This window comes from Siphateles boraxobius, unplaced genomic scaffold, assembly GCF_051911475.1.
Source record: "Siphateles boraxobius isolate OS27281-9 unplaced genomic scaffold, OSU_SipBor_1 98, whole genome shotgun sequence".
Classification (NCBI taxonomy): domain Eukaryota; kingdom Metazoa; phylum Chordata; class Actinopteri; order Cypriniformes; family Leuciscidae; genus Siphateles; species Siphateles boraxobius.
Window position 1 is genome coordinate 1,249,299 of NW_027509228.1, and position 23,695 is coordinate 1,272,993.

The 23,695-nt window shown below is 37.8% G+C and overlaps 1 protein-coding gene across 2 annotated transcripts in view; it reads left to right on the forward strand.

Annotated features, from left to right (window-relative positions):
* The window catches only part of LOC143733350 (uncharacterized), an 80,414-nt gene that overhangs the window by 15,186 nt on the left and 41,533 nt on the right, over window positions 1-23,695 (forward strand). Inside the window, exons 3-5 of one of the 2 annotated variants that reach the window (XM_077225036.1) lie at window positions 12,945-13,034; window positions 14,666-14,692; window positions 17,385-17,836. In XM_077225036.1, coding sequence (XP_077081151.1) covers window positions 12,945-13,034; window positions 14,666-14,692; window positions 17,385-17,415 — 148 coding nt within the window. In that variant the 3' untranslated portion in view covers window positions 17,416-17,836. Of the gene's footprint in view, window positions 1-12,944; window positions 13,035-14,665; window positions 14,693-17,384; window positions 17,837-23,695 lie in introns of those variants that run through there. The other variant, XM_077225035.1, reaches the window with a different exon arrangement.

Sequence of the window (23,695 nt, forward strand, 5' to 3'; positions counted from 1 at the left end):
ATTAATTGCTCACCCTCATGTCGTTCCAAACCTGTAAGACCTTCGCTGATCATGCCAATAATAGTGATGTTATTATTAATATTTAACAAAAATAATGTTAAAACGAGATGAAAGTGTTCAAAAAGAACTTATGCTCACACTGAAAACATTTCAACAAGTTTTATATTTGAAAATCAACAAACAACAAATAAAACAAGCAGCTCTATGCACTTTTTAAAGCAAGATTCTGTGGCATTTCCCTCCTTATAATGACCGTCGTCAATAGCAAAACATTATAACCCAGCGCACATCCATGTATTACAATGGATGCGCTCTCTCATTTCATTCAAATACAACTTGCAATCTTGCGTCACCATTTTTGATTGTTTTGAAAATGAAATCAGAGTTGATTTATTGTTTACAGAGTTTGATAACATTGTTGCGATCATCTTGTCTTGGTGAGTTTTGTCCGCTGTAAAAAAAGGATTTAACGGGTAAGATTTAAAACATTAATCTCAATTCAATATTAAAAAAAATAATAATAATAAATTGGTGTAATAAGTGTACAATGAATATACATTATCATCTCTTAAATGTCACTCTTAATAGTCTTGTTTGAACTTGTTCGTTCGTCTTTGGCTCAAAGCCACTTGCTGCGAACTTTTCTTCGCGGAAGCTTCACGTTTATTTCAAGTGAGTGAGATAAAATATTTCAACTCAAAACAACATTTTGTGCCCAATTATTTCCCAGACGTAGTTTTGGTATTGAGGTCAAAGTTAACTTAATGCCTTGTGTTCGCTATACAACAGTGTGTGATGGTCACACAAGACGACTCGGCAGATTTGAAGTGTTTCCCACTATTGCAGCGAATTTTTTGTGCATGTTCTGCAGACAGGGTGACCATCCTCGATTAAGTTTCCCTCAGGACTTTTGTAAAAGCCAAAATATGACCACACCTCAGATTTGGTCCTCTGAAAAGGCTGAAAAGTCTCCTGAGCACGGTCACCGCCTTCCGCCATTCCTTCTCGAATAAAAAAAACCCAACATTGTGCGCCTGCGTCAAACTGTTGCTGGCTGGACATGATTTATGTTATTAAAATCGCGATAATCAAACACCGTTTTAATGATAATTAAATTTTAAACGATAATACTAACCGTCAATACATTTTATCGTGGTTTATAGTGAAACCGGTAATCGTCCCATCCCTATTCATAACATTAAGGCTGAATCACTGTAGTCAAATGGACTATTATAACAATATCTTTACAAACTTTCTGGGCCTCGGAAGTGGTAATAATGTTGCATTCTACATCGATGGACAGAAAGCTCTCAGACTTCATCAAAAATACCTTAATTTGTGTTCCGAAGATGAACAAAAGTCTTGCGGGTTTGGAACGACATGAGGGTGAGTAAATAATGACAACATTTTCATTTTTGGTTGAACTAATCCCTTTAATGTCACCATAAACAAAATTTATTTCTGACAAATAATTTTGTTACAATTTTCTCTTATGATAAAACTAAAAACATTTTGATTAGTATTCTCTTTGAAATACCTTCGTGTTTTATGTCTTATTAAAATATGCGTCATCTTTTTTTTTGCTCATCAACATCTGATATCAAGAGAAAATACTATATAAACAAAATTATTGTATTTTTTTCTATCAGGGGTATTATTTACTTTATAACAAACTGAACAAAACTGGTTGAAACCATGATCATGTGTAGTTCATTCTGTAGGAATTGGCTTAGCTCTATATGGTGGATATTAATTGCACATGCAGTAGTAATGATGACTGGATTTTAAAAATGAATACAAATGATTTTACTTTATATTCATTTATTTCAGATTTTGTATACGTTCTTCTTTTAGTGTTTATTATAAATCTGTTTGTAGCATGCAGCTTTGTGGTTTTATGGTTTAGGCTTGAATCTTGTTAAGTTGCAGCACAGATAATTGAAAGTTTAACTTGCTGAATGCAATAAAGTTTTGGCCAGTGGCGGTTCAAGATCACCTTATTGTGGTTTATTGATGATAATGACCAACTCACAATAGATTATCCCTCTTATTGCATGACTGCTTACTAAAAAAATGAGTTAATAAAACATGATGCCTGCCCAAATAAGAAAGTCTAATATGGAGGCGAAGGAGGCAGGATTGAGTACTAGGTACAGGGAAGCAATCTTTAACAGTCTTGGATAGGGTTCACTGACAGAGATATGTAACTCATGCATCAGCTGGGAAAAGAGACACAGAGGACTTGGCAGAGTCACTGCCTTGCTTGCTGCTTTGACAGTAATTTGCAGTAGGAGGTTGAAAAGCCAAAAAAAATCATTCGGCTGTGATATAAAGAAAAAAAAATTGTTTGCCACTGTTGATTTGCATCATTTTGCATCAGGTTCCGGCCTGAGCTAAATATTGTAGGTTCAGTCCTCGGCAGAAAGTATGTCCTTGAGCGACGCACGTCTATCCCGGGATCTCCGGCACTCAGTGCTGGTTTATTTGAAGAAATTAGGGCTGCTAAACGGAAACTAATAAATGTTTCTTTAGAAGAGCCCATAATGTCATTTAGTGTTTCGAATTGAATTTTGTGGCTCATTTAAAACATTGAGAGGAAAATAAATTGGATTACAAAGTCTGTGTTGCCTGTTTGAAGGAGATGTCCCTTTGAAGCTAATATGATTTCAAACCAGGTTTTCTTGAGTGTAGGAGAACATGTGACAGAAGAGAGCCAGAGAAAGTGTGGTGTTGAGGAGACTAGGTGTGTTGCAGATGGGTGATTTCAGTGCAGACAGCTTCCTGGATTATAATAGGAGCAATTTTGTTTTGGTGTGTCATGCGTGCAGTGTAGGTACCTACGGTGTAACTTGGTGCATTTAATATAGAATTCAACTTAAGTGTGGTCAGGCAAAGTCACAGATGTACAGCTCTACATATATTGATTAATTTGCAATGCCTTTAGTTATTATTAGGGGTGTGACGAGATTTTTTGTCGATTGAAAAGCTGTCTCGTGATATGGGCATGATGGAGAGTGAGGGTGAAATTAGCATAATATGCCACCGCTTCACATTACACTACGATGCCCACCGCCTCCACCGTAATTATGCTGTTTTTATAAAAAAGAAAAACTCAGGGCTCTCAAGTGTCACGCATTCACTCATTTCAGTATTTTGTCACGCACTCCCGCCACACATTGTATTTCTCACGCGGAAAAACTATTTATAATATATTTAATATGCCGCGGTGCCAAAAATGTATCTGGCCGCGTCGCTCTCACTATGGACCCGGCAGGAATCAAGCGCGTCTCCCCTGGTGTTCTTAGTCGAGCCCGCCACTTATCAGCCAATCAAAACAAGAGAGGGGCTACACAATAGCCAATCAGAAAATAGCACTATTGTATCTGGGTAAGATTTAAAGGGGTGGTAAAACACAATTTCACTTTTCTAACTTTAGTTAATGTGCAATGTTGCTGTTTGAGCATAAACAACATCTGCAAAGTTACAATGCTCAAAGTTCAAAGCAAAGGGAGATATTTGCTTTTGAAGAAAAGGACTACAACAAACGGCTGGTTGTTAGTGACATCAGCGACCCTAAAATGTACATAAACCCCGCCCCCGGGACACGCAGTCCATGTTGAGAAGAGAAAGTTGTTGTATAAGAGTATATTTGTGAGTCAGCTCAAACTTTAGCATTCTTCTTTTCACATGCAATAAAATGTCAATCTGTGTGCATCTCACAACAGATCCTATACGATCGATTTATAGATTATCATGACAGAATATGCTAATTGAAGATAGTCATCAATTATACATCAGCACTCCACATCAGCAACAAAAATTCATCAACTAACCATTCAGAGACGTCCTGTTGCATTCTACGTGTTGTCACTTATTCTTGAGTCTCTCCATCTTTGTCTGACTCTGTTTTAACATTAAAGCCAGAACAGTTTCTGTCACTTTAGTGTGTCTGCGTGAGGTAATCGCTCTGCTAACACACAAGCTCTTGAAACCCCGCCCTCTGAGGCAGCTCATTTGCATTTAAAGGGCCAGGCACAAAACGGTGCATTTTTGCAAACCCTCAAAAAGTGACAACTTTAACATGCTATTTAAAAAATATCTGTGGGGTATTTTGTGCTAAAACTTCACACACACACTCTGGGGACATCAGGGATTCATTTTACATCTTGTGAAAAGGGCATTTTACCACCCCTTTAATGCAACAACCAATGAAAAAAAGCATATCCTGGAATTGTTCACGTGATTCTGCTACAACATCTTCCGAAAGTTTGGTTCACCCACAGAGGAAACCACTGGAGCTCCGAGCATCACTTTGAGTACAGAGTAACCCATGATCTCCTGTTTTAATGTTACAACAAATTCACAACTTGTTTGACACAAACAATGACAACTTGACTGCTGTTAGAGAATGTTTCCCAGATAATTAGCATCATTTATGAGTGTCTGTTTATGAGTGTCTGTTTTACAGCCTGTTCACTGACAACACCTGCTCAGAACAAGTAGTCTAGGCCTAGTCATACTTTCGTTACCACACGATGACTGACATGTTGTCATGAAACAAACCCATTCCCGCGATCCGCAAATTAGGCTGCATAGTACATTAGTCTGTCTCCCAAAATCAAACCTAACTCTGGACAGTGTAGTTGTGGTTTTGGTTTGTGTTTGCACTTCGAATATTGAGAAAGTACTGTAACGTCTGAAGAGCGACAGACTAAGGAATTCAATTCAATTCAATTCAAATCAAATCACATTATCCATCCCCAAGGGGCAATTAAATGACACAAAGAGGAGCATATATTCAACTACACATCATCAATAAATAAATAGAAAAATATATAAAAAATAGGAATTAAAAGTGGATAGGATGAGTGCATCAGTCTATGGCATGTTTTAGTGCAGTTCAAAGATTTGGGGCGACTCCATTCCTGAACTTTTTAATCAGAACGCAAGAACAACTGTACACAAACGCACCAGCCGAACACACTCGCTCGTTTCTCTCTACCCGGATTTTTCCGAACTCACCGCATTAACCATATAACTGCCGGTGCAAAATAAAACTGCAATTTCACAACAATTATAAAGAGTCTGTGTGCTACAGTACTTTGACTATGTTTGCACTCAATAAGATTAAGAGAAATACTGTTATTTATATTTGTTATTTATACTGTTTTTATTTATACGTTTCATTTGTGGAAAGGAGCTCAATTATGTACACACACATCCTCAATCAGAAGTTCTGGAAGCTCATAATTCATGTACAGTAAAATCTGAAGAGACTCGTGTGAAATCATACAGGAGAAAAACCAGTCAGTTGAGTTTGTGGCAAAACCTTTTACAGTGCTTGTATACTGTTGTCTTTCATGCATTTGATAATTCATACTCATAAAGTATAACTGAAATGACATTCATTAGAAGATTATTAGTTTAAACATTTCAAAATGCATGAGCTTTGTCATTGAGGATTTCTATAAAATATTGTGCAAAGAGCTCATTTAGTTCTCGTGAACCCAATCTAATGTCTCATCTCATGAGAAATGTGTCGTCACACTAATTATTATGCAACATTTTTGTTAGTCTTTATTGTTTCGAATCAGTATCAGTCTCAGAAACGTTACACTGAGAGAATACTTGTCAATACTTTTCAATATTTGGACACAATTTTATGCATATTTGTCCGTGCAAGTAAACACAAAAGAGGAATCAATTCGGTGTTGGAGCGCTGTCTGAAACGCGTCTCTCTCTCTCTCTCTCTCTCTCTCTCTCTCTCTCTCTCTCTCTCTCTCTCTCTCTCTCTCTCTCTCACTCACTCACTCACTCACTCACTCACTCACTCACTCACTCACTCACTCACTCACTCACTCACTCACTCACTCACTCACTCACTCACTCACTCACTCACTCTCTCACTCTCTCTCTCTCAGTCACTCACTCACTCACTCACTCTCTCACTCTCTCACTCTCTCTCTCTCTCTCTCACTCACTCACTCACTCTCTCACTCACTCACTCACTCACTCACTCACTCACTCTCTCTCTCTCTCTCACTCTCTCACTCTCTCTCTCACTCACTCACTCACTCTCTCACTCTCTCACTCTCTCACTCACTCTCTCTCTCACTCACTCACTCACTCACTCACACTCTCTCTCTCTCTCTCTCTCTCTCTCTCTCAGTCCCGATTTTCACATCTTCCACGTTTAAAATCGTTTGAATGTGTAAATTGACAAGACAAAACACGTCCAAATGATAAACATTCACTCGATGATGGTTAAACAGCCACTCGGCTGCCAATAATGATTTGTTATTTTATTTAGTTTATTGGTTGTGTACATTGTTGTGTCGTCTTTGTTCATTATAGCAGATTTGTACAAAGTTCAAGTCAAGACCTCTAGACAAATCCTCACGGTTTCATATTAACCAGATGATGTAAGATCAGATCATGTTAATATTGTGGAAACAATCTGGAAACACAAGACTCAGCATTGTGCTTACTGACCTTTAGACAGTTAAGCCAGAAGCAAACTACATCAATTAAACCATTATTCTTACCAATTTAATGTTTTTTGTTCGGTAAAACTTTTTCATTTAAATTAATTTGATTAAAAGTTAATTTAAAAAACTTTTTTTTTGCAGCATCCTGGCAGCTAGTTTTGCATATATGGCAAAACTGTATTTACTGTATAAAGGATACAGTATAGATAGATGACTGAAACATGATTCAGTCTTTACTTTTGAAGTAGTTATTTAACAGAATCATGTGTTATTCCATTTTAAGAGATGGTGTAGACATGTGATTTGAAAGGGACTGAATGGCAAATGCACAGCTGTACAGTTATATCATACATGCTCATTTTTAATATCTTCTCTAAATTATCAATCAAGACTGATTTGATGGGTTGAGTATATTTGTTGAATTGAGGTGTTCCTGTAGCACAATGCTGGTCCCAGGAAACGCATGAAATGCTCAGATGTGTCCCTTTAAACGCTCTGAGGCCTCTTCAGAATAAAGTGCCTGTCAAAGGCACAAAGGTTATGAAAATGCACAGAATCCCACGTAATCATTGATCATTGCCTTTGAAATGATCTGAGAAAATCACACTCTTCCAACTTAGTGTTATTTAAATAACAGTTCAAATAGGGGTGTGCGATATCACGTTTTGACGATTAAAATGCCTCCACGATCAGCTTTTGAAGAAATATCATAGTATTGTGCAACATGTATAATTTAAACAGTGATGTAGGGTTTTATTTTTATATTTGTTCATTTAATTTCTTTCTTTAATGCTACTGTTAAATACACCTACTGTAGCTGAAAAAATAAAGCACTGTTTATTTCATTTGTATATTATATTATATTATATTATGTTATGTATAGCCTATGTTGTGAACTTCTTCCTTCTTCAGTGTAGAAGATTTAGAAGCGAAAGACCAGGAGATTTGGGGGTATCTTTTAAGCAGAGTTCTTTATTGCTGTGGCATCGCTGTAGTCACCAAGCCTGACATCTTATCCAAGTCTAATTAAGGGAAACGTTCCTTTGCAATTTATAAATATTTTAGGGGCAGGGCCTAACATTGTGATGAACAAAGCATGTAAATGATGTATAGGCCTACCGGTTTAGGAACCGGCCGGCCCTATACATGGAGTGTTACCAATTCCAATCCAATCAGCATAACTATTCAAACAGTGAGACTACCAAAGTTTCAGTAATCTGCTTACAATAGAGAGAAACAGGAATAGCCGGTTAGATAGACAGAGCGGTATTCTGCCAGATACAGAAAACAGGATTTGCCGGACTCTCTTGCTGGAAAACTGTTTCACAGCAAATATCATCATCATCATCATAACCTTAAATGCTGAATTCAGTATACGAAACTGTCTCAGTTTATATACTATTGTATTGGAACCTAAATGAAATCATTTTGATAAATTTGTAACACTACACCTATTTTTATTTGCGCCACTTGGGCCATTATTTTTGTATTTCATATTTTAAATATAGAATGGTGATTTTCCTGCAAAAAATTGTGATATGATATGTTTGCAATATATCGCCCACCCCTAAGTCCAAATAACAGGTCTGTTCTGTTTATGTCAGTTGGATCAGTGGATAAGACACATGCCTTTGGTGTGAGAGACCCGGGTTCGAATCCACTGTGAGACACCAATGTGTCCCTGAGCAAGACACTTATTATTACAAAAAAAGGGGACCTATTATGCCCTTTATGTGAGTTCTCAGCAAGACTGGCATTTTGATTTCATTTTGTGTGTTTTTGACCATTAATTAGCCGCAAAAAAAGAAATCACATCTTGCAGGCTGTTTTAGAGCCGGCTTTATTTGCTCACTATGTCCCTGCGGGAATGGGTAAAATTATGCTGAAATTCAGGCCCTATAACACCAACACTATTCGACTGCAGCAGGTATCGCTGGGTCCATACTGCGGGAAATGAGTATTGGAAGTTTGGAACCGTTTCAGATATTTCATTATCAATACACAGAGGTGTCAAGTCCAGGTTCAGAAAGTAAAATTCCTTCTCAGTATTTTGTTCCAATCACCTGGATTTGATAATTAGCACAGTTTTTCAGTCAGGAGATATAACTAATTAGTGAAATCAGCTGGATGAGTTCATGGCTGGAATAAACATATGGCAGGACTTTTACTTTGTGACCCCTGGAATTGACACCTCTGTCAATACATATTGAAAAATGTACATTTTTGACAACCCCGGTGCTTACTTGTGTAGAGATTAAATCAGCAGTAGAAAAAAGCAATCCCCAAACAGTCCCAAAATATCTAAATCAGAAGTCTCATGTGTTCAAGATTCTTTTGCTTTTCAAAACAGAACGTGGTGAATTTGTTATGTAGCTTAATGTTGAACACAGAAGGCAGATTAATAGTTAAACAGTTTGCCGTGTATTCTGACACTTTCCTCAGTGAAGTGTCAGCAGTAAAGAAACTCAGAAACTGCCCTTATCCCAAACAAGACCGCAATTATTCAATCCATCCAGCAGAAAGCTGGGAGCCGAAGCTGAATTTTGGGTTTTTGAAGTGTCATGAGATTTTGCATGTTAGTGACTGAGGCTTGATGTTTAGTATTTGGTAGTTAAGAACATTTCGCAAAATATAGCCTTTTAAATTGAGATTCTGCAATGCATTTAGTATTTGCGGTCTCTGATTTAGTTCACAGCTAATATCGGTGCTGTTGTAAAAGTATTCCTTCTCGTATCTCACTTGCTTTCCTCATTCACCCTATCTGAGAGTCTGTGTTCAGGAAGGTCTCTTATCTGGGCTTGTGCATGCGATGTCTCGTCTCGTAGGGTTTTCTCCTTCTGCTGAGATGTACCCAGACCGTTCCCAGGCTGCCTTGCTCTGATAAGAGCTTCAGGTGCTATTTTAAGACATGGAGAACTTGTAAGTGTGCACCTTCCAGCTGAGAGACTCTGTCCATGTTGTTAATATTTCAGATTTAAGAGTTATTTTTTCTCAGCTGTAGAGGAGCACAGTAGGTGTAAAATTGTTCTCATGATGCAAGCTTGAAGTCTACATGGGGAAAGCACTAAACTGCTTGGTCTACTTGTTTACCGGTCATTTGATTGGATGATCTGGATGATGGAGTTTGAACTTATTTATTTCGAAAGTTTGGAATCGATACGTTTTTTAAATATTTTTTAAAGAAATCATGTTCTCGCCAAGACTGCATTTATTTGTTCAAAATATAGTAAAAAAAAAAAGGTTTTCTTTTGTGATATATTTTAAAATGTAATTTATTCCCTTAATGTCAAAGCTGAATTTTCAGCATCATTACTCCAGTCTTCAGTGTCACATGATCCTTCAGAAATAATTCTAATATGATGATTTACTGCTCAAGAAATATTTCTCATCAATGTTGAAAACTATTGTGCGGCTTTCAGATTTTTTTTCAGGATTCTTTGATGAATAGAAAGTGAAAAAGAACAGCATTAATTTGACACCGAAATCTTCTATAACATTATAAATATCTTTACTGTCACTTTTGATCAATGTAATGCATCCTTGCTGAACAAAAGCATTATTGACTTCATAATATTTAGTAATTATACATATTTATATAACTCCTTTATATCTATAAATGAATTCATTTTTTTTTTATGAATCTAAAACCTTACGGTTGTTCATGTGATTGTGCGAGTGTGTTTGTACATATTTTTAGGTGATTGCAGACTCACTTTGGCAAGTGTCTAAACGAGGACTTTGTGATTAAGAAAAACGCTTCAGTCTGTGTTTACTGTAACTGATTCAGCAGCGCTGACAGGAAGCTGTGATGGAGAGATTGCTTCCATTTAACAGGAAATCACATCGTTCTTATCACAGAAACATTCACTGTCTTGGCTATTTCACTTTCAGTCGCAGTAACATGCATTCCTCATCATTACTGGCTAAGGGTTAGTGAGTTTGGGTTATGTGCTTTTTATATGCTCTTCTCCAAAATGTATATATTTTCTATTAAAGCTCCGGCAAAGCTTTAAACTCTTGTTTTTGAACTGTGGATGATTGACAGGCGAGTAGGTGAAGCTTTAATCTTTCCCAGGACACAAATGGACCGTTTGGTGTTACACTACGAATGCCAGATATAGTATGTTCACTTGTGTTTCTGACTGGCAAATCCAATCCAAGCGCAAACATTTTGGACCCTGGATTTTTACACTTGGATTTTAGCGCTGACCACTTGATTCAAGAGCTTTTTATTTTATTTAAGAGCTTCTTCAAGTCTGCATGATTTATAATTTTTTCTGCAAGTGTATATGTGTAAAAATGACATATTCATCATCAGACTACTTCAAATTTCAAACGGTCTGAATTTGGCTCGTGGGCCAGGAGTTGAACGAGCCGTGTGTTCATAGTCTGACGTCAGTCTGGGCTGTTGGCCTAAAAGCCCTGGGGTTTTGTTTCAGCAGCAGTTAAAACACACACAAAGAGTCAGACAGGCAACTGTCATGAATGATTCAGGAGTGTTCTAGGCTATGTCGAGCTTCAATCCAATCTGGTTAGCAGGGAAGTTATACGTAAGGGCCAACTCTGAGGAAAGTCTGGACACAAACTCACACTCTGGCTCAATCTGCAGTGTTTTAAGCAAACGAGAGGAGCTGACACGGGTCAAATGCGGTCAGAACAACTGACCATAAATGAGAGATTTGCCTGCATAGTTTGAATTGCAGATATGAGCTTTCCTGTCGGTGCGCTTAGCCCGTAGTCATCACAGGCAAATACCTGCACGCACCTGAGCATATCGCACAACAATAAATCCCTGGAGCTGGTGGAATGAGGAGATCCAGCATGCCGAATGGGTATTTTTGTGTGTGTGTGTGTGTGTGTGTGCTTTTATACTGGAGCAACTGCTGCAAATCCCTTCACAATATCCACATATTATACATGCAAGTTGTTTTTTAGTAGTAAATGTATCTAAGTTCAAATTAGTAAAATTCTAAAATGGGATGTTCCGTTAACATTCGCATAACCAAATAAGTTTTTTGTTTTTTTCCCCAGCTATTACCTTTCATTTAGTGAGTAATATGTTTGTGAATGTAAAAGGTATGCAAAGTTTCAAAAATGGAAGTGCAGATAAATGGAGTTCGTGTCTCCTAAAGGAAAGACCTGAAACCAGTCGACAGCTATTCCAGTCTTACTTCCAGCATGAACCTGTATAGGTTTGTAACAAATTTGCATAATGCCAGCCTATGGCCTTCATCGGCTGTCCGTGAACAATGTCTGATTTGACCCTCGAACACTGTAGTTGTAGCTCAGACTGGAAGTATTCGGTTCGTGTTGTCGACATATTAAGAGGACGCTGATTTGCAAATCCACTTTGCATGCACTTCCAAAGGACTCACGCTGGAATTGATATGGAGAAAACATTTGAAATGATACTGGTTTAATTACATTTAATGCAAATGGGCAATGTAAAGTGGTCTGTTTTATTTCAAATCAAAGGGAGAGGGAACAATATTACTATATAGATATATACATGTATAATGACTGAAGAACAGGTGAGCTGTTGCGTTCTCTAGAGCACAGATAATGAGGATGAATATTTATTACAAATATTGACTGGACATATTTAATCTAAATAGCTTGAAATGGAAATGAAATGCCCCTTACTCTAATGTTTAAGTAGTTTCAGAAGCCTTAACCAAGCATCATAAAGGCTGAAGCAATGTTAGTGTTTTCAATGAGTTAGCACGTGTTAAACTCCACATGAAACATTTATTTCTGAGATGTTGTGCTGTAAAGAGTCTGTGTGACTGACTGCACCCTCTTGTGGTGAAATCATACGGACACATTATTCAAAGAGAAAATGCCACATGCATGATGCAACTGACCATTACATTTTAAATCCATTTCATTGCACGTATTCCAAATTAATATGAATTTTATTTGAAAGTTTAGCTATGAACTTTTTTTTTTTTTTTTTTTTGGGGTCAGTAAGATGTTATATTATTATTCAGCAAGGACACATTGACTTGATCAAAAGTGAGAGTCAAGACATTTATAATGTTATATGCTAAATGCCGTTCTTTTAAACTTTCTATTCATCAAAGAATAAAAAAAAAAACATTGTGGTTTCCACAAAAATATTAAGCCGCAACACTGATAATAAGAAAAGTTTCTTGAGCAGCAAATCTGCATATTAGTATTTTTTTACTGAAGGATCATGTGACACTGAAGACTGGAGTAATGATGCTGAAAATTCAGTTTTATCAACAGGAATAAATTACATTTTAAAATATATTAAACAGTATTTTAAATTGTAGTAATAGTTCTCAATTTGTATTGTGTTTTTTTTTTGTCAAATAAATGCAGCCTCGGTAAACATAAGAGACTTCTTTCAAATGCAAAATTTAGAACGGTATAGTTACACGTTTCATGCCGTCGGCAGGTTGATTGACACTTCTCAATATGACTCTTTCCCAGCAGTCAGCAGAGTAGCCAACAGAGCAGCCAGCAGAGTAGCCATGACGACGACTCCTGCCGATTCCTGACTCCCTCCATCCGTGAGGACAGGTACGTGCACGGCGTGTCCTGTGTCTCTGCATGTCAGAAACATCAATAATTAAGGTCAGTTTTAATAAATGAATTGATTTGTGCAGAGGTACTCAGCCAATCAGAACTCCCAAGAGCTCAGGGACAAAGAGGAATCGTTACATAATGCTTTCCACTGATGCTCAACGCAGCGGCTTTAACAAGTGTGACAGGCATAAACATGGATTTAACAGCCAAGCTGGATCTGATGATAATGAAAGCATAGTTTTCATTCATTTTTAGTTCATGATTCATAATGCATTATCTAATGGTAACAAATCAAACCTTATTGTAAATAATAATAATTTCCTTGAAAAAACAACAACACTTTTTTTGATAATTTGTTACTTAAAGGGATAGTTCACCCAAAAATGAAAATTCTGTCAGTATTTACTCTCCCTCATGCTGTTCAACCCCGTAAGACCTTCGTTCATCTTCAGAACACGAATTAAGATATTTTTGAATAAATCTGAGAGTTGATCACTCCTCCACAGGCTTCTTAAGGGATTGAGACTTGTTCCCCGAAAAGTTATTAAAAACTTCGTTAAAATAGTCCAAGTGACTACTCAATCTTAAGTTCATCAAGTGACGAGAATATTTTTTGTGCGCAAAAACAAACAAAAATAATGACTTTATTTCAACTATTAATTTCCTTCTCTGTGGGCCTCGAGTCAGTTCACTAGTGTAACAGCGCAGCGCTTCTGTTGTTGTACGTCACATGCATCACACACACATGACCAGCGTCGGCCAATAGTGAGCCTACGTGTGACGTAGCTCTACGCTATCACACTACGTTAACTGACTCGAGGCCCAACGAGAAGGAAATGAATAATTGAAATAAAGTCGTTATTTTTGTTTGTTTTTGCGCACAAAAAGTATTCTCGTCACTTGATAAACTTAAGATTGAGCCACTGTAGTCACTTGGACTATTTTAAGGATGTCTTTAATAACTTTTCGGGGAACAAGTGTAAATTCTTTTAAGAAGCCTATGGACTAGTATGGAGGAGTGATCCAGCTCTCAGATTTAATAAAAAATATCTTAATTCGTGTTCCAAGATGAACGAAGGTCTTACGGGGTTGAACAACATGAGGCTGAATTTTCATTTTTGGGTGAACTATCCCTTTAATGCAAATATGCTTTTGCCTTTTTAAATGTGGCTGAAGTGTACAAATACTTTTTGGGGACACTTTTAAAACCTGAACCGTCATCGTACACTTGCTTACTTTGTAAATGGTTACAGAGAAATACTGGACATCATACACTGTGACCGAATGATTGAGGATCACACACTAACAGACTTTCAAGAAGTTCCAAACACAACAAACTCGCACATAAACGCGCCTCATTGCTAGGAGTTGTATGACAAATAAAATAAAAAAAACGTGTTCTAAAATTAGCTCAAAATATATCAAACATACTTGATCGCCTCTGTAGGGCTGTGAGTCTTTTTAACAGCATGCGGTTTTCTGGGAAATCTGTCAACTCCGACTGCCCAAAGTATGCAGACTGACTCTGACTTTCAGTGACTAGTGGACTGCAATTCGTGTCATGTTTGTGTATTCCAGCCTTTACAAGCATCTTAATCTGACTAACACTGTTGATTTTCTCACAGGGCCGACGGTGGAGCAGACAAGTGTAGGTAAGAATCAAGACCACATCAGTACCAGACATCCTTCTGTTCTCCAACATGTGTGTGTGTGTGTGTCTGTGTGTGTGGTAGATATAGTAATCTTGATCTACATATCTCTGCAAACCTCAGTTCGAGAGCTGTTTTGTTTGAGGTGAGATATCTCAGAGCCCGCTGTACTTTTGTGAAGTTGAGCCCTGAATACAGTTGCAAGCTACGGAATGTCATTGTTTGCCTTTTTTATTGGACAAACAGTTCGGATCACAATGCCAGGGAACAAACAGACTGGCGTGCTCAAACCGGGCTGTCCGGGGCTTCAGCCGTTTCGCTTTCTCTTGATTTCAGTATTTGACCTGCGAATAAGAAATATATCGAAGGCCAGACATCTGACCTGTAGTTGTGGGATAAGAGATAACAATCCATAATTGACCAGGAACAGAAGGTAAGTGAAGGCTGAACACAGATTAGGTCTTGTAATGAGTATGTCAGAGAGGTGTTTTTAAATCAGTACAGTTGCATCTGTTGCGCTGATGTTGTGTTTTTGGGCATCTATGCTTAAAAAGTTCAAATCCTCTCTGTAAATCATTTCTAAAATAGTTTCCCTGCTGAATTTTTCTACATGAACTCCTGTAGAGAAGTGCTGCGTCGTGACACTGTATGCTTTCATGTACCTCTCTGCGGCTGAATATAAAGATGCATTAAGAAGTACTTCAAAAAACTTTAAATTTTTTTTTTTTTTTTTGAAGAACATGCCTGAGGCATAAAGTAGGACTTAAACTGAAGTCATTGAAACTTATATCAGCTCTAAAGGCCCTTTCACAGTGATAACCCAGCTAACAGGGGACATTATTTGAATGTTTTGAAAAGGTTTGCTCAAAGTTGTGAACAAACGTTCTTCCAGTAACATTAATAGAATGTTCGGTCAGAGTGATCAGGTCTTTAAAAATGTTCTCAAAGCGTTAGCACTAAAATGCTATTTATTCATTGTTCATGGAGTGTTTTTGTTGCTGCAAAATTTTAGTTGGAATGTTTCAGAATGTTCAAAGAACATTCAAAAAGAACAATCCTGTAATGTTTGCAAAATTCTAAAATGGAATGTTCCGTTAACATTCGCAAAACCAAAAAAACAACAACTTTGTAAAACATATAAAAAAGCTTTTTTTGGACTTTTTGAACGTTCAGAAATAACATTTTCATAACCTAATGTGAACGTTCGCAAAAGGTTCTTAAAATGTATATTTGTTAGTTGGGAAGACTGTGATGCATCAAATTGTACGGCACAACGTCAAAGCCATCAAGAAGTTGTGGTTATGGTATACACATTAGATTCTCTTTGTAGAGTTTTATTTTTGGTTGACACGCTCTTGAAAAGGCACCACTCGTGACTAATCTGTGCTTGGAGGTCAAATCTTCTGTCCTGATGTGTTGCTGTGTTCTGAGTGGTCAAGACTGTTGTCTGACCACCACCACATGCCAGTTTAACCAGTGGCAAGAGGCACAGCCCATCTCTTTTGTTTCATGTCATTGGCCACCCGTGGATTTAGAAAAGCCTATACAACCTACCACAATGGGAGCTGTGTAAAAGTATGGCTTTAAAGCATAGTCTCATGTCAATACAAGATTTAACTGAGCCTTTGGCTCTCTGCAAAGGATGGCATTGTTTTTTAAATAGTGCTGACCTCCTCATTTTGGCTTCTTTTTGTGCATATAGTGTAGATCCATAGAAAAAGAGACATTAGAGAGCATGTCTTTTTAATATCACAATTATTTTACCTAGACAGTAATGAAATTCATTAGACTTTTCTTCCTTATAGTGACATAAATTCGAGTGAAACGGCTTTGTTTTTGGGTGGGACTTGATTTTGTCCATGGGGAATTGATTGGATGGTTGTGGTTTGCTTTGATTAAAAATCACGAGGCACATGAATTAAAATAAAATAAAAAATAACGATGTGCATGGATAAATCATTTATAATACTGCAATATTCCATTAAAAAAGAACCGTCAATTTTGATTTCGTGGTGACTTTAACATTGAAATGTGGTTGAAATAATGGCGTCTCATCAACCATCGAAGTTCAATACTCGAGAACGCAAGTACAGCCGACGCATGAAAGTTCCCGGATGTGTTCTTGATATCGAGGATGAATAAGATTACAGACTTACGGCGGACGAAGTACGGAAGCCTGTAACCATTGGGCTGTGTGCCTGTTTTTATCTTCTAAGGACTTTTTGGAGAAACATCTGAGGTTGTTGGTACTTAAAGTAGAATTGAGACACTGAAAAAGAACTTGAATGTGTTTGTGTGGAAATGAATTGTGTTGAAATTGTCTGCAGAAGTCCGCTTCAGCAAAGCAGCTTCTGACCTCTGCAAGGTCCGAGATGTCATTCTTAACCTTTTGAATGCACAGATTTTTTACCCTCCCTCATGTCATTCCAAACCCATTAGACATCTTCAAAACACAACCAAAAGTTTCATGCTTCAAAAATGCACAGTAAAATGATCCATATGAATCTAGCCGTTTGATCCAAGTCTTCTGAAGAGAGAGAATAGCAGGAGGGTGAGTTAGAGATGACAGAATTAAATGCACTATAGAAATAAACTTGGTCAGTCCAGGTGAAGTGTGTGACTCTTTTATTTTTGCCTTGCAATGCAGCCTGATAAAGTGCTGATTTGGATAGAGAAAGACATGTCTGTTTTACAGCACCGTGGCCTCACCTCACTCTCAGAGCTGAGCGTTCAGAGAGCAGATAATGATCTTCAGAGCTTGACTTCAAATAGCTGCGGACATCTTGGAATTTACTGTGGAAGAGACGAGAGTTTGCAGTGCTATTTTCTTCATGGAGAATCCCAAAATTAAAATGGAAAAAAAAAGAAAGAAGAGAAATTCTATTTTGCATAAATAACATTGTAAAATAATTTAATATTTCCGGTTAGAATGAATGATTCAATGACTCACTCATAAAAACTTCACTTGTTTCATTACTGGATGAATCGGTGTTTTTGAATTCCTCTCTTGAATGAATGATTCAATGATAAATACATTTTTGTGACCAATAAAAGGACCTACTGGTGTAACGATGTAATTGATACAATCTTTATTTAAAGCGTCAAGTTACTTTAAAAAGGTGATGTACTCTTATTTCGATCACTACCGTAGACACTGGTGTTTATATCTAAGCCGAGCACCCACAGAAAAATAAGAGATGTTCATTTTAACCAATCGATCGCATCGGATCCCGGCGGGTCGTAATGCACACCTGATAAAAAAAAAACATGCTTACTGTTTTTGCATGATGATAAATTGCATTTTAAGTAATTAACTCAAAAATGATCAGGTAAATCAGCGAGAGAGCAACTCGCTATAACACTCATGTATATTTGTTTGGTTGCTTATGTATTTGCAGTCCGTGAGATTCTCTTCGTGAAACACAAATAACTTTTGTGTAATGAATTCATCAGGCGCATCATCGCACGGAGAAAAAGACTTGTAAAAAAACTTCTTAAAATACACGTTTTAAAATACCGGAAAATAAAAACTTGTAACACTATAAAATGCACTATAGAAATAAACTTGGTCAGTCCAGGTGAAGTGTGTGACTCCGGATGAGGACATCAGCCACAGGCTCTCTCATTCCCTCTGTAGCTGAAGGGAGGAGTGCAGATCCCTCCATCATGGTGTCTCCTAGCCGTGTCCAGAATTAGCCTCAGATTACTCACAGCCACAGCGGTTCTGCCGTTTGCATAACTGTGTCCCCTCACTCTCTCTCTCCATGCCTCCTCCTTCACTGAAGCCAGCACGCTACAGCATGGCTGCTGATCTAGAGAAACTCAGTTTCCTCACAAAAGAATGGAAATCTTAACCTGAGAGAGAGAGATCAGGTGAGAGAGATACTTTTCTATTCTTCAATGGTCCTCTGCAGGTTTAGTAAATAAGTCTCCTTATCTAGAAACTTGAAGATTCAGTGTTAAAATGACCTGTTGTTTCATTTGAATGCTTTACTTTACAAGTAGGTGGGTAAATAGTTGGTAGAATCAGGCTCTTCTTTCATTAGTAAATGTTTGCATTGAATTTTGTCTGTACTGTAGATTCTATTGCATGATCGTCCTGTGCTGACAAGTGTTGGGTTGGTGTTTGGAAAGATTATTATGTGTTGTTAATTAGCGAGACTATTTTAAGATATCAGAGAGATCCTCTCGTTATGGGAGCATAACTTTGAAGTGAAATGTGTCTACAGTGGATAGCATAAGTGAACACACCCATGCTAAAGTTGACTAAAAAGAGAAATAGAAAGTAATCTTTTGGAAATTGATCTTAATGCCTTAATTTAAAAAAAGAGGAAAAATCCAAGCTTTAAGGACACCAATTCTCTTTGTCAATGACTAATGTATCGTAAATAAATAAATAAATGTTCTTCCTTAAAATACAGGTTGCATAAGTCAGTACACCACTATGTTAAATTCCCATAGAGACAGGCAGATTTTTATTTTTAAAGGCCAGTTATTTAATTTCATAATGATTCATCATTTCATGATTTTTTTATTCCTCTTTTTAGTCAACTTTAGCATGGGTGTGTTCACTTATGCTAGGCACTGTTTATATGATGGTATCTACATGTGAGGAGAGCGACCTCAAAGAACTCAGATGGATTGTAGGTTCTTCAGATCAGCGTAACTAGTGTGTTCACACTTGGCAGGTTTGGTTTGATTAAAACGACCTCTGGTGCGATTGCTCTGTTAGTGAATAAGTGTGAACGCTGACATCTGAACCCTGGTGTGCACCAAACAAGTGAACGTGGGTCTCAGTCCGCTCTGGTGGGCTCGACTGAAATATGAACGCAACACAGAACAAAGACGTCTAAACGAACCAAAAACAGGATGTGATGTCACAAGATGTGACCCTAAGAATGACAGTGTGAAAACGAAGCGAACCAAGACTAAATGCATCATTTTCTTTTCTGGACCAAAAGAAACAAGAAAACCAAACTACAAGTGTGAACACACCTGGGAGCTCGACTCTTTGAAGCATCAGTTTGTTTCCTTTGTTTACTTTTTAAAATAAAATTGTTCAATCTAGATACAGTATGCAAGCATTCTCGTTTGTAGAGAACACTATATTTAGGAATCTGCTCAAAATGCTTGAGCCAATTGAAACAGAAATTGTACCGCTAATGTCTTAATGCTAACTATCAGGATAATGCCTTATTTTGAATTATGTACCCATTATACAATGTGCTAATACATTTTTCTGTAGTTTTGTATTGTCACTTGTTTATTCTTATAAAATAAATCATTTATTAGATTATTTGTTCTCCCTGGTATATTGAAATGGCACCGAACCATGGATTTGATTGCAGCCCTGGTAGTTGGTAGCAGGTTGTAGTATACTGTAAGTAGCTGTATAATTCTCACTCTGAAGGACATTTTAGTGTACCAAAAAAAAAATGTCTTCGGTCCGTTTTCCAGATCAGAAGGACTGTACATGTTAAAGGTGCAATGTGTAAAAAAATTGAGTATCTATTAACAGAAATGCGATATGACATCCATAACTATGTGTTCAGTGGTGTATAAAGAACTTACTTAATAAACCGTAATTAAGTAATTACGTAATTAATTACGTAATTAACCGTAATTAAGTAATTAACTTACATACTTAAGTATGTAATTAAGTACATCCATAACTATGTTTTCAGTGGTGTATAAAGAACTTACTTAATAAACCGTAACGTTTTTATTGCCTTAGAATGAGACATTTATATCTACATAGGCGCGGGAATCCCCTTCTATGAAGGTCGACATATTGTGACATCATGTTTCTACCGTAGCCGACAGCGAACACACAGCGCTACAGAGCGCGTTTCCTCACTACCTTGAAAGAGAAGCCGCAGAAAGCTAGAAGCTAGCCATAACACCGTGAGTAGTAACTTTTCCCTTGTCAGTGGTGTAAAATATGTAGTTGGATTGTTTCATGTAGCTTAATTCTTCTCCCTCGCTGTGTTATGGCTTTGCTATGTGGGGATAAATGTGCTGGTTACGTTCGTGAGACAGCTGATTAGTACTCTTGTCATTGACCGTAAAACAGTTACAGGAATCACCAACCCGTCGATCTTGGAAGCATTTTAAGTCGATCGAGTTTCCAAAATCAGAGAAAAAAGCCTATTTTGTGTATTAAATGGTGTCTAGGGGATGCGGAGGCGCGCGCGCTGTTACAATCACGTCATTTTTGCCGCAGGGTCCAGTATAAACAAGGCTTTACGCTTTAACCAGCTCAGCCACAGTAACAGCTCATATTAGCCAGCTAAACTTTTACTACCCTGTTAGAAAAAATATATAGTTGCATAGTTTCATGTGGTTCTTCTCCCTCGCTGTATTATGGGTTTGCTATGTGGGGAGAAATGTGCTGGTTACGTTCGTGAGACAATCAACTAATTACTATTATTATATTACGTATTAAGACCCTTGATCCTCACCTGACTATGGCTTTGTAAACTTTATCCATGATGTGGTTTATAATGGACTGTGGTACAGAAACTTGGTTTACTCTGGCTATTCTCTGCCGTCTCAGACGACGATGTTTGTCCCGTTTCAGCCACCGTAGCTTCTTCGAAAGGGAGAGCTGAGCCCTTAGTGTAAACTCGCAACCGAACCGCTAGATGTCGCTAAAAGTCACACACTGCACCTTTAAATGCATTTACAGTTTATGTAGTCATGATTTAGGTTTACACTTGCATACATTACCTGAATCTAACAGACATGGATTAAAGGTTTTTGTAGTAATACAACGTGTGTGTGTGTGTGTGTGTGTGTGTGTGTGTGTGTGTGTGTGTGTGTGTGTGTGTGTGTGTGTGTGTGTGTGTGTGTGTGTGTGTGTGTGTGTGTGATTTGAGGTAAACAGTTTATAAATCATACAATGTGGTGTTTTTAAAAATGCAGAATGTTTTCTGTGATAGTAAGTTTAGGGGTCGGGTTAGTGTAAAGGGAGAGAATATACAGTTTGTACAAAATTAAAACCATTAAATCTATGGAATGTCCCTATAAAATATTAAAACCCTGTGTGTGTGTGTGTGTGTGTGTGTGTGTGTGTGTGTGTGTGTGTGTGTGTGTGTGTGTGTGTGTGTGTGTGTGTGTGTGTGTGTGTGTGTGTGTGTGTGTGTGTGTGTGTGTGTGTATGCATGCATGTGTGAGTTTTGTGCTTCTCTCTGGGTAGATTTATGTTTGCTGTCATGGAGGCATTTCCAAGACTTTGTGTTTTTCATTGGGTTATTTGTTGGAGTCGGCCTCGCTCTCTCTGGTGAAGGTTGCTCACCCCGGCCTATTACTCACAGCCCCTGTGATGTCCTACAGTAGCTCAGAGCTGAGGACTGTGGGAGATTTATAAACCTCATCTTTTTAACCCTATAATGCCCATGTCATATTTGATGCATGCGTTCCTAAGGCCTTTAAATCATCAACATTATCAAAACTTTGCTGAAGAACCTGTTGTACACAATCTTTTGTTGATTGATAGTTTCAAATTGTTCTAGGACGTAAAAGGCCTTTACGGGTGTGTTAACATTGCGGGTTTGCTTTGAAAAAATGAACTATTGTGCGATTCATTTGAATAAGTGTGAATGCCGCCATCCGAACCTTGGTTTTAAAATAATGAAAATGTATAGGATGCTGTTATTTGCCAGCCGTGTTCTGATGAGTCGCACATCGAATCCTCTCAGTACTGTAGTTTATCATGTTGATCATTTTTAATGATCAGTTTTGCTGTGGTCTGCACTTTTGCCCATTATCACAGCTCAAATTCTGTCACGTCAGTCTGAGACGCAGTGTGTTGGTAATAAAATCTAATTTCAGTAGGGAACAGAACTCAGTTGAAGTAAGTGGATTTGACACCGGGGTCCCACATAGGATCATAATGTCTAATAGAGTTAATATTAATACAGTAGAGGGTTGTGTAACTGGTATAAAATCACCACTGGTTTCACTATCTTTGGGGGTTCATCCCTCATACACTTCATAACATGTAATATGTGATCAGATTTGGTACTGCATGCATATAAATATATTGAACAAATATTTACTAATTTATATACACACACAAATATTGAAATATATAATGTAATAATATATTTCTTATATTTTAAAGTGTATAAATATTTACTTTAAATGTTAAATTTCATATATAGCCTGTTAACAATAGCACAAGCACACCTGTTACTGAAGTATTTAGCAGAGAGACTATCACTGTGCTGAAGAACGCACCGCCATTACTTAAAAACACAGTTCTCTCTCTTTCCCTTGGCAATACGGCATGTTGTTTATCCGTCAATTCTGTGCAGAGTTTGCCTGAGGCAGGAACACCTCGACCCTTCCTCAAGCTGAGAGCACACACACTCGCTCTCACACACACTGAAAGCAGCTTGACTCAATCCCTCTCAGATCAGGAAGCATTAGAGGGAGCGAGAGGACTGTTGTGAATGGAAAAGATGGAAGCCTCTTGAGAGCGAGTGTGTGTGTGTGTGTGTGTGTGTGTGTGTGTGTGTGTGTGTGTGTGTGTGTGTGTGTGTGTGTGTGTGTGTGTGTGTGTGTGTGTGTGTGTGTGTGTACGGCGAGAGAGGACACTGAATGTGAGCATGTTCAGCTTGCCTGTGACTCGAGGGGCATGTGGGTGCTACCGTAGCTGTGTTCCTGTGATTCATTCTCAGTGAGGTCAGTGAGTGTGTGTTACTGCCCTGTATGTTTTATACCTCCATATGCAAAAGCAATAAATATTCTCAGCGGCGGACCGAATCGGTGGGCGATAAGGAAAGACGTCTTTCCTTCAGTATCTTTGAGTATCTCCCCCCGTATGGCAGGAAGGTTTGCGTGTGATTGCTCACTCGCTGTGTGTATTGTGGTGCTGATGTCGTCCTGTAAACATTATATGTGTGTACTGAACATCCAGATGCATTTACACGTGTGTCTTGTATGTGTTTCAAACATCCTTTTCTTGATGTTGCAATCGGCCTCATATACTGCATTTCCACC